Source organism: Triturus cristatus, chromosome 10 (genome assembly GCF_964204655.1).
Source record: "Triturus cristatus chromosome 10, aTriCri1.1, whole genome shotgun sequence".
NCBI lineage: Eukaryota > Metazoa > Chordata > Amphibia > Caudata > Salamandridae > Triturus > Triturus cristatus.
In genome coordinates, this window is record NC_140593.1 from 908889000 (window position 1) to 908901295 (window position 12296).

Here is a 12296-nt window from a genome sequence, read left to right on the forward strand (position 1 = left end):
CTTGGAAGGCATTAGAAATATCAGAATCAGAGGTGGCATGATTTTTTTAGCGTTTGCTGACCTGGCATAAATGTCACTCATCTCACCTTAAGTGGTTCCCTAATCAGAAGAGGATAGGTGAGAGGATGTAGCCTTACAGCTAGAGTGGTCAACCTCGAACCTGGGGAACCAGGTTCAAGTCTCGGCAACGATGCTCAACATCCTGTGATTCTGGGCAAATCACTTGCCAGACAAAAATGAATGTGTCCATCTGTAACTAAGCTGGTGATCATGTAAAGCACTCTGATACCTGATATATTTGGGTCTAGTGCGCGCTATATAAAACTCAAAGAAAATAAAAATAAAATGCCAGCCAACATTTGCCAGTTCTTTTACCTGCATACGTATCTCATCAATGATCTTCTTTTCTTGATCGATGACTGTGAGAAATAAAGGGAGCAAAGCTGTGGATGCCTTTTGCCCATGGAGATGGCTAGATTTGTGGCTATTTACTCCTCCTCACGCCTTTTCAGGACTCAAGGGAAATGTGAAGGAAAGTAATTAATGCTTAACTGTTTGGAGCAATCCAGGCAGCAGAAGTCAGCAATTATGTATATCAACCTTTTAAACGTAATCGCTCTTACAGATGGAATAACAAATTCAGTGTAAACTAACAATTTTTATTTTTGCCAGTCATCCAATGAGTTATTAGAGCGTGGTTGTTGGAACTGGGTTTGCCAATTCACCAGGGTAGCCTGGCTCGTGGCAGGAAGGCACCCAAGGGCATTTTGTGTAAAGTAGCTGTGCAGCACACGCATCCACCTAGGCAGAGTAACGCACGCAATGATCTGACACCACACCACTTGTGTTTAAAAACAAGACTCTTTATGTAGCGTTTTGTAGCAGGAAGAAAGTTAGCCTGAATTCATTCAGATAGGAGCATAACCTTGGCAATAAATTAGCATGAATTCATTAAAGACTGAGCAAAACATTGGCAGTAAATTAGCATGAATTCATTAAAGACTGAGCACTTCAACCCGCTCTAATAGTGTCACGGTAACTGGGGATCATCTCCCCTCGTAATGGGAGCAATCTGGTGTATGGCTTCCAGTTACCACAATCAAAGGGGGTTCCGTATGGGGCTTTTGCGCTTGCCTTGTGGCTCTCCTCAGCCTCACACGCTCGGTCCCAGTATCTTCCTGAATGACCCGAGCCTCCCGACGTCCCCCCAGGCACAAGAGGCCCAGTCCCAGTCTCTCCCGGGGAGGGGCGGAATCGGGGCTGCCTCCTAAGGGATGAACGCTTCTCGGCAGCCCCCCTGCGCGCTCCTCGGTCTCCGCGCCCCTCCCCCGGGGAAGTTACCTGCCTTCTTCGGCCGTCCGGGGCTCTTGCGCCGGTCTCTCCCAGCCGTCAACTCCGGAGGGAGGCTTCCGGGGAAGGATTCCGCCCACTCCCGCTGGGACCAGCGCCGCTGGCGTGAGGTAATGACTGAGCTCTGTGGAGGCTGGATGTGGGCGGGGGCGAGGCCTACGACACGGCCGGCGCCCCGTCACGTGATGGTGGATAGCTTTCTTGGGTCGGCTGCGGCCGCCGGTGCCTCTGCGCTGATGAGTCTTCTCAGCTGATGTGAGGGGTCACGAAAGGGACGGCCCGCCCCCTGACAGTTGCAGTGGCAGCCACCCCGGGCGGCGGCGGTGAGTTTGGGGGCAAATTACTACTTTTCCACTACCGCGCTGATAGGAACTCGGTGCGGTGGCGGTGAATGGAGGCAATTTAGGTCTCTTCAATATCGCGCTGACGAGAACTCAGGCAGTGGTGGTGATTGGGGATAATTGTTAGCGCTTCTAGCCTAGCGCTTCAGGGCTCAGCGCTTCAGGGCTCGGTGCTTCAGGGACAGGACAGCGTCCATCCACTTTAGTGCTTCTAGTGCATAGCGACGGGGTCTGGAGGGGGATCAGTGCTGACAGTCAATGAGGGGGGGGGGGCTCTAGAGAGGATACTCGATTGAGTCCCCAGCAGTTCTTCGCTCAGGTGTTGATCTCTTGTGGCGCTGATGGCACGCGGCCCTTTTTCCTGACGAGGGGTTGGTTAGACAGTTAGGGGGGGGGGTTGAGTTGGAGGCTGCTATCGATCAGGCCTCTCTGGATGGTCCCCTGGGGATTCCCTCACACTGGGCCAGGTCAGTGGGTTTGGTCAGGTTCCCTCACACAACTTAGTGGGCAAGGCCTAGACCTAGTCACCCCTAGTGGTATAGGTGCCCCCTCCCCCTTCCGCCTAAAACTCCAGCGCAGGGTCCCCCCAGGTCAGTGGCACCTCAACAACTGAGTAGAAAGTTTCCCGCCCTTTCTATATATACTCCCAGGTCATGTGACCACTCCCTATTCCGGAAGGTTCCAGGGGTTTCTACATTCTAGGTATGGCCAGGGGAGTCAGGCTGGTGATGTCACAATACTTAGAGGTTCTAGCCAGCTCCTGACACCTAGGGCGCTACTAGAAAGACCCCTCCGCAGTAGCAGGGGTCTGTGACAGCCATGTTAGTAGTAGAGCGCACCTGCACCTCAGCATTGACTAGCAATGGTAAGGTGCCCAGAGACCTAGGGCCAACCAAAAAGAGGGTAGAAAAAAAATGAAGCAAGGGCGAAAAAAACCCAGGAAAGACCACCCTAGGGTGGACAGGTCTAACAGGCGAAACCCCCCCCCCCCCCCCCCCCCCCCCCGCCGAAAGCGTGGAGACCTACCCAACCTCTAGGGAGCTCTCATCGCTAAGGCGGAAAAACCGAGAGAGACTGTCCGCGTTGGCGTGGTCAACTCCGGGCCGATGTTCCACCCGAAAATCCATCCCCTGTAGGGAAATGGACCACCTTAGCAACTTTGGGTTCTCGCCTCTCATTTGCATGAGCCAGCGAAGGGGGCGGTGGTCGGTCTGTATGAGGAAGTGAGAACCAAAAAGATATGGTCTCAACTTCTTCAGGGCCCAGACCACCGCAAAGGCTTCACGTTCAATGGTGCTCCACCGTTGTTCCCTGGGAAGGAGCCTTCTGGATATAAAGGCCACCGGTTGGTCTTGGCCATCCTGGTTCAGTTGCGAGAGCACAGCACCTATGCCATGCTCAGAGGCGTCTGTCTGCACGATGAATTCCTTGGTATAATCATGAGTCCTAAGCACCGGAGCGGTGCACATCGCATGCTTCAAGGTGTCAAATGCCTCCTGGCAAGCAGCTGTCCAGTTGACTTTCCGTGGTTGCTTTTTAGATGTCAATTCAGTCAGGGGGGCAACGATGGTTCCATACCCCCTGACAAACCGGCGGTAATATCCAGTGAGGCCGAGAAAAGCTTGGACCTCAGTCTGGGTCTTGGGGGGGCTCCCAGGCCAATATGGCCTCAATCTTGGCCTGGAGGGGTTGCACCTTACCCCCGCCCACCAGGTGTCCCAGGTAAACGACAGATCCCTGTCCAATCTGGCACTTGCTGGCCTTGATGGTTAGACCATCTCGTTGCAGATCCCGCAGCACCTCCTGGAGATGCTGCAGATGGTCCTCCCAGCCGCTACTGAAGACAGCTATGTCGTCCAGGTAGGCCGCTGAGAAGGACTCCATGCCAGATAGCACCTGGTTCACCAACCGCTGGAACGTGGCCGGAGCATTCTTGAGCCCAAAGGGCATCACTTTAAATTGAAAGTGGCCCTCGGGGGTGGAGAACGCCGTTTTCTCCAGTGCTCCGTCCGCCATGGCAATCTGCCAGTACCCTGACGTCAAGTCAATGGTACTAAGGTACCGGGCTGCTCCCAGCCGGTCAATCAGCTCATCCGCCCGAGGGATCGGATGAGCGTCCGTCTTGGTGACGGAATTCAAACCCCGATAATCCACACAGAACCGGAGTTCTGGTGTGGTGCCCGGTGGGGCTGCTTTCGGCACCAACACTACCGGACTTGCCCAAGGGCTGCTGGAGGGCTCAATAACTCCTAGCTCCAGCATCTTGGTCACCTCACCCTGGATACTACTCCTCACTTTGTCGGACAGCCGATAAGACTTGGCTTTAACCGGTGGGCTGTCCCCTGTGTCCACATCATGGGTACACAGATGCGTGATTCCAGGCGTGAGGGAGAACAACGAGGCGTAATGCTCCAGAACCTGGCGGCAGTCCCTCCGTTGTTCCGGGGTCAAGGATGGGGAGAGGACCACTCCCTCTACCGAACCATCCTTCTCTTGGGCCGCCAGAAGGTCAGGAAGAGGCTCGCTCTCTTCCTCCTCGCTCCCATCCGTCACCATGAGGAGGGTCATCTCCGATCTCTCATGGTGCGGCTTCAGGCGGTTGGCGTGGAACACCCGATGGGGCTGCCGGGGGGTCTTCAAGTCTACTACGTAGGTGGTCTGGCCTCGCCGGTCTGGCCTCGCCGCTCCACAATCTCGAACGGACCAGTCCACCGGTCCTGGAGGGCGCTAAGCTCCCCAGGCTCCATGACCCACACCTTCTGTCCAGCATCCAACTCCACCGTCCGAGCGTTGCGGTCATACCACTCCTTCATGACGGCTTGACTGGCTTCCAGATTGGCTGAGGCCTCCTTCCACAGCTTGGCCATCTGGCTGCGGAATGCCAGCATATAGTTGACAACATCCCGGGGAAGCTTCATGGAAGTCTTCTCCCATCCCTCCTTGACAAGGCTGAGGGGCCCCCTAACGGGATGGCCGTAGAGCAGCTCAAAGGGGCTGAACCCGACTCCCTTCTGCGGCACCTCGCGGTACGAAAATAGCAAGCAAGGGAGGAGGATGTCCCATTTCCGCCTCAAGTCCTCTGGCAGGCTCCAGATCATCCTCTTTAAGGTCTTGTTAAAGCGCTCTACGAGCCCGTTAGTCTGGGGGTGGTAAGGAGTGGAGAACCGATAGGTCACCCCGCACTCCTTCCACATGGCCTGCATATAGGCTGACATAAAATTTGTGCCCCTATCCGACACCACGACCTTGGGGAATCCCACTCGGTTAAAAATCCCCATTAGGGCCTGCGCCACCACGGGTGCAGTGATGGTCCTCAGAGGAATGGCCTCAGGGTACCAGGTGGCGTGGTCCACTAACACCAAGATGAACCGGTGTCCCGAAGAGGTTGGAGGGTCCAACGGCCCCACAATGTCGATCCCGACCCGCTCAAAAGGGGTCCCGACCACCGGAAGCGGTTCCAAGGGGACCTTCACCTTGGTTCCTGTCTTGCCACTTGCCTGGCAAGTCTTGCAGGTCTTGCAATAGGTGTCCGAGGCATTCTGGGCCAATAAAAATGCAGGACTAACCGCGCGCAAGTCTTGTCCTGGCCCAGGTGTCCAGCTAGAGGTATCTCATGGGCTAATTCCAGCAAAAAGGTCCGGTAGCATTGGGGGACTACTAAGGCCCTCGAAGACCCATGCACCGGAACCTTCGGCTCACTATAAAGGAGGCCATCCTCCCAGTACACGTGGTAACTACCGTTCTCCTTATTGGTCGCCTGGGCTGTGGCCTGTCGCCGCATGCCTTCAAGGGTGGGGCACTCCCTCTGGCCCTGGCGAAATTCCTCCCGGGTAGGCCCTCCTTCCACGCACCATTCGGCCGGGATAGGCAGGTCCCCCCAAAGGAACAACATCCACCTCTGCGGACTCTGGGGCCACAACCGCCGGCTCCTCTTCCATCACACGGGGGGTGTCCACCTCCTCTTCTTGTCCAACCTCGGGTTGGGCTGTTATTTCCGGCTCCAACCCGGTGTGAATTCTTTGCTGGGCAGCCATGGACCTTGTGACCACACAGGCCCATCCTGGTAACCCCAGGATTTCTGTGTGGGCTCGTAGCTCCACTTCCTTCCAGATGTTGGTCTCCAAGTCGTTCCCGAGCAGACAGTCTACTGGCAAGGCGGGGCTCACGGCAACTTTCAAGGGGCCTTTGACTCCTTCCCACTCAAATGGAACCTGAGCCACCGGGTAATGACTCAGGCTGCCATCAGCCAATACGGCCGGATGGAACACGTCAGGGATCAACTGCTCCGGGGACACCAGCCGCCTTACTACGGTGGTCATGCTGGCACCTGTGTCCCTCAGAGCCTCCACCTCCTGCCCATTCACCTGTACCCTCTGCCGGTACTTGGCAGTATTCGATGGTAAGGAAATCGCTGGGACCTCTTCTCTATCCCCCAGTGAAACCAGGGTCAGGCCTGTCCACTCCCCCTCCCTATCTAGGGGCAACTCCACCCCAAGCGCTACACTAGCCACCCCGGGGGGCTTACCTCCCGTGGGGGCGGGGGTTCTTTTGCGACACTGGGCATCCCCTTTATAGTGTCCCACCTCCCCACATTCATAACACTTAACTGTTCTTGGCTGTTGACCCTTGTCAGGGGGAGTGGGCTTTGGGAAACTGGACTGAGAGGGGGTCCCTACACCTTTCCCAAACTGCCTGTTTGGTGGGCCTTGGAAGAGCTCCTTCTTTTTATCTCCCCCCTCTTTCTTCTGGGGGGCGCTCTGTCCACCCTTCGGGCCATCTTCCCCGGGTCCCTTGAGGGTCACTCGGGTGCTAACCCAAGTGTCCGCCTCTTCCGCAAGTGTCCGGGGGTCGGTCAACTTGCGGTCCACCAGATGTTGGCGCAGCTCCGGAAAACACTTATCCAAGAGGTGCTCTCTCAGAAATAGGTTGTACAGACCCTCAAAATCATGCACCTCGCTGCCACGCACCCATCCATCCAAAGCCTTCCGGGCATAGTCATAGAAATCAACCCAGTTCTGCGTGTTTAACTTGTGACTGCTACGGAATCTCTGACGGTATCTCTCAGGGGTGAGGCCAAACTTCTTAAGCAGGGCCTCCTTCATCACCGGATAGTTGGTTTGGTCTACCTTCTCTAAATACAGGAGGGTGTCCCTCCCTACGGGAGGTATATATCGGTACAGGCCACCCCCCCCCCCCGTAGCTTGTGGGCACCCCATGGACCTTCAGGGATACTTCGTACGCCTCCAACCACCGGTTGATGTCATCCCCTACACCGTAACTAGCGATCACATCCTTTGGGAGATAGAATTTGGGCTCCCGTGGAACCTCTGGTACGCTGCCACCATTTACATTCCCTTGCGCACTGATCTACAATGCCCTCAAGTCCAATTCTTTCAGCTGGAGCTCATGCGCAAGCTTCCTCTCCTCCATTGCTAGCCTCTTATCTTCCTTTTCTTTCTCCAACTTTGCAAGCTCCCACCTTAGTAGCCTCTCCTCCCTCCTGTCCTCATACTCCTCCGGCGAGGCACTCCTTCTAGATACACTACTGCCTGCCCCAGAACGTCTCCCTGGCGCCAGGTTTTCACTGACATCAATGTGCAGCAGGTCTAGCTCTCGTGACGTGCCCGCCTCCCCTAGTGCCCCCTGCCCCTCCGGTTCCTCGTCCCCTTTTCTCTCTGGGTGGGCTAATACCCATGCTTGTAGGGCTTTACGGAGCTCCTCTCCTTTGGCTCTCTTCCCAACTGCCACCCCCATCCCCTGACAGAAACTCCTCAGCTGAACCACCGAGTACTCCTCTATGTTGGCCAGCTGGAACTCCATTTCGACAGGTGGGGACCCAGACAATATGAGTGAATATTAGGACGTAGGCAACAACTTAGGGCAATCCTCTGAGCACACCGTTAGACAGTAGGGGCCACCTGGCTATGCTTGCTGAACAATAGGTGTCCAATTGCGGCGTACTCTGCCTCACTGGAGGGTGCTGCACAACCACAGGTTCGGATCCCACCTCTGAGCACCAAATTATGTTGGAACTGGGTTTGCCAATTCACAAGGGTAGCCTGGCTCGTGGCAGGAAGGCACCCAAGGGCATTCTGTGTAAAGTAGCTGTGCAGCACACGCATCCACCTAGGCAGAGTAACGCACGCAATGATCTGACACCACACCACTTGTGTTTAAAAACAAGACTCTTTATGTAGCGTTTTGTAGCAGGAAGTAAGTTAGCCTGAATTCATTCAGATAGGAGCATAACCTTGGCAATAAATTAGCATGAATTCATTAAAGACTGAGCAAAACATTGGCAGTAAATTAGCATGAATTCATTAAAGACTGAGCACTTCAACCCGCTCTAATAGTATCACGGTAACTGGGAATCATCTCCCCTCGTAATGGGAGCAATCTGGTGTATGGCTTCCAGTTACCACAATCAAAGGGGGTTCCGTATGGGGCTTTTGCGCTTGCCTTGTGGCTCTCCTCAGCCTCACACGCTCGGTCACAGTATCTTCCTGAATGACCCGAGCCTCCCGACGTCCCCCAGGCACAAGAGGCCCTGTCCCAGTCTCTCCCGGGGAGGGGCGGATGCGGGGCTGCCTCCTAAGAAAGGAACGCTTCTCGGCAGCCCCCCTGCGCGCTCCTCGGTCTCCGTGCCCCTCCCCCGGGGAAGTTACCTGCATTCTTCGGCCGTCCGGGGCCCTTGCGCTGGTCTCTCCCAGCCGTCAACTCCGAAGGGAGGCTTCCGGGGAATTCGCGATTCCGCCCACTTCCGCTGGGACCAGCGCCGCTGGCGTGAGGTAATGACGGAGCTCTGTGGAGGCTGGACGAGGGCGAGGCCTACGACACGGCCGGTGCCCCGTCACGTGATGGTGGATAGCTTCCATGGGTCGGCTGCGGCCGCCGGTGCCTCTGTGCTGATGAGTCTTCTCAGCTGATGTGAGGGTTCACAAAAGGGACGGCCCGCCCCCTGACAGTTGCAGTGGCAGCCACCCCGGGCAGCGGCGGTGAGTTTGGGGGCAAATTACTACTTTTCCACTACCGCGCTGACAGGAACTCGGTGCGGTGGCGGTGAATGGAGGCAATTTAGGTCTCTTCAATATCGCGCTGACGAGAACTCAGGCAGTGGTGGTGATTGGGGATAATTGTTAGCGCTTCTAGCCTAGCGCTTCAGGGCTCAGCGCTTCAGGGCTCGGTGCTTCAGGGACAGGACAGCGTCCATCCACTTTAGTGCTTCTAGTGCATAGCGCTGGGGTCTGGAGGGGGATCAGTGCTGACAGAGTCAATGAGGGGGGGGGGGGCTCTAGAGAGGATACTCGATTGAGTCCCCAGCAGTTCTTCGCTCAGGTGTTGATCTCTTGTGGCGCTGATGGCACGCGGCCCTTTTTCCTGACGGGTTGGTTAGACAGTTAGGGGGGGGGGGGGGGTTGAGTTGGAGGCTGCTATCGATCAGGCCTCTCTGGATGGTCCCCTGGGGATTCCCTCACCCTGGCCAGGTCAGTGGGTTTGGTCAGGTTCCCTCACACAACTTAGTGGGCAAGGCCTAGACCTAGTCACCCCTAGTGGTATAGGTGCCCCCTCCCCCTTCCGCCTAAAACTCCAGCACAGGGTCCCCCCAGGTCAGTGGCACCTCAACAACTGACTAGAAAGTTTCCCGCCCTTTCTATATATACTCCCAGGTCATGTGACCACTCCCTATTCCGGAAGGTTCCAGGGGTTTCTACATTCTAGGTATGGTCAGGGGAGTCAGGCTGGTGATGTCACAATACTTAGAGGTTCTAGCCAGCTCCTGACAACTAGGGCGCTACAAGAAAGACCGCTCCGCAGTAGCAGGGGTCTGTGGCAGCCATGTTAGTAGTAGAGAGCACCTGCACCTTAGCATTGACTAGCAATGGTAAGGTGCCCGGAGACCTAGGGCCAACCAAAAAGAGGGTAGAAAAAAAATGAGGCAAGGGCGAAAAAAACCCAGGAAAGACCACCCTAGGGCGGACAGGTCTAAAAGTGGTTTTTAGTTCTCCCTGAGCCAGAGCTAAGAAGCATGATTTTAAGCAGTGTACAAGTTGTCGGGTATACAGCAGGGGCACGATTTCTAAGGAACAGTTAAAACTGCTTTTGCATTCAAATGGGCAGGAAGTTATACCCACCTGCATGAGAGCAATCCTTAGAGGCACATTTACCTGTGTGCTGTAGAATGTAGAACACGTGGAAAAAGGAAGTAATGAGGAGAAATGAAGATATTTCTCCTTGTTACGCCTCTCTGGCGTAGGCGAACCATTTTGGCAAAAACCCAGGTTTACTGCCTTTAGTGAATCTGGGTTTGTGGCAAAATACATGGATGCATGCAAATGCTTCATCCAAGTAACGTCTACTCGATGCAAAGCCATGCAAGCCAACACAAATCGGTCCATGATGACTTTATAAATCTTGATTAGCATTTTATGTCGTGCCTGTGCAAAAAAGTGGAGCCACCACGACGCAAAATGTTAGTAAATATGGGACAAGTATATAACTTTTCCACCGTACAACTTGTTATCTGAGCTCAGGGAAAACTACATGTGGTGATAAGCTGTTTGGCAGTTCCTCATTGCCTAAAGGTAAAAAGTACCAGCAATTCAGGTCCATAAAAAGCAAAAAAGTTAGGGATAATTGCATCATAAGCAAAATTTCATACAACTTGTGTGTGAAAAACAGCAAAAATGTGTGATTTAAGGTAACTTTCACTAAACAGGTCAAAGACTAGACCATTAGAAGCAACATGTGCTAAACTCCAAACTGATGAAGGCTTGCTGTTGGTTTGTCTGATTATTTTCTGTTAGCGCAAATTAGGGTATGTTTGTAAAGGAAAACATTATTCCCAGAGTGTTTTCAGTATTATTCTAAATGCTGTACTATTATTAAATTTGAAAGACATGCTAACAGAGTAGCAAGCATTCTCTGAAGCTTGTTTTGTTTGTCATTGTAGGCAAGTGGTATACCATTTAAGCATGGATTTGCATTCAATGCTTTTAAAAAGTCCCAAAATTTAATTGGAGACATTGATATATTAATAGAAAAAATGATATTTAATCATGTCGATTGTCTTGGTATAAGTGATAAAAACGTCTTACTTCAGGCATTCCTATTTCTAAGCTATACTTTATACTGGTTTCACATGCATTTGCATTTTTGCTGTTTCTAGATTTTCTGACATGTCACCATTGTTCTTTTAGACCCTGCCTGTGAGAATTATAACGAGGATAAAGGCCAGATGCGGAAAACCTAAAGAAAAAAAGATGAAGTAATATCTCAGATGTGAATAGGAAAGAACATTCTGATGTTCATGTTGCCTTCTTTTAGAACGAGAGATAAAGTCCGAAGAAGGCAGCCAGGCAATTCGACATGCCTAGAAGTGATTCACTTATCAATGTCTCCCTTGAAAATAACTATTTCGATTTAATTCTGCTGCAATTTGGTTTAACATTACATCACTTGCTATTCAGAAATAGAATATATAATTTGCTTTAGATATTATTCTCTTGCCATCGCAGATTTTGCACCTCAGATACATCTTTTTTACATTTGGGCATGTTCAATTTATTTGTATACAAATTTATGAAAGATGCCATTATGAAATCTGAGTATTACCACAAAATTGTAACAGGTAAGATGTCTGTGATTTTTGGTTTTAAAATAAGATTGTCAGTACATGATAGTAATAAAATGTGTTAAACAGTGTATGTTTGTGTGTTAAAGGCTGTAACAGTATGTTTGAATCCCTAATATTACAATCTCTTTCTTCTCACAGCAAGTAGAGTTTGAAAACAAATGTTTAGCAGTTTTTCAGCTGTTCAATCACAGGTGGTTAACGTTTCCTTTGTTCAATTTTTTAGAAGCTTCCTGTATTTAGTAAAAAGTGTAACTATTCTGTTGATGTTGCAACCACAAAATGTGTAGATTTCTTTAAACTATTGTTACATCCACATTCTGAACTCCTAGGAGAATTGACTTGGTTCCAGAGAGGTGGCGGCAGCAGATGGGAAGGTGGCACACTTGCTGTCCAAGAGGGATTCCCCATCATCTTCACCTAGGTTGTAGTGCTTACAGCCACGCAGCCTTGAAGAGCATCTGCAGCCCCCAGGCTGTTCTGTAAATGATCCAGCATTAGAACATTTGATTTCCTTTCATGCAGCTACCATTCCAGGACAATGCCACTTTCCTGTGATGGCAGGTTTGGTTATGGATATATTAATTTCTAATCAAGATGGTCATCTTCACAGCATTTGCTGTCCGAGTTATCCTGCCCAAGACAGTGTTATCAGGTTCTGACAGGTTAGCAGAGTATACCAGGCACTAACCTTTGGGAACAGATCCAACGGTCGCGATGATATTTTCCCAGTTCCACCCTGTACAAACACACAGGGATTATTACCAGTCATTACCCTGCAAGAAAGTACACAGGGGGAAAGGGAAAGGGATAAAATAACAAAGGCAGTGGTCCACCACCATAAGGCATCTTCTGTGCTTTCCCGATTATAATAAATCCTTCTTTCTCAATAGGCAGTGAACCATCTGTGGTACCCTGTAGGTAAGAGAAATCAACAACTAGGAATTACGCTAGACACCAGCCTTACTGCCATC

General features: G+C 52.0%; 1 protein-coding gene across 1 annotated transcript in view; it reads left to right on the forward strand.

Moving 5' to 3' along the window:
- LOC146796236 (uncharacterized) overlaps nt 1-11393 on the forward strand; it is a 199855-nt gene extending 188462 nt beyond the window's left edge. Inside the window, exon 3 of the mRNA XM_085630187.1 lies at nt 10889-11393. Within this exon, the coding sequence (XP_085486313.1) occupies nt 10889-10941 (53 nt within the window). The 3' untranslated portion in view covers nt 10942-11393. The remainder of the gene's footprint in view (nt 1-10888) is intronic.
- The last annotated feature ends 903 nt before the right edge of the window (nt 11394-12296 follow it).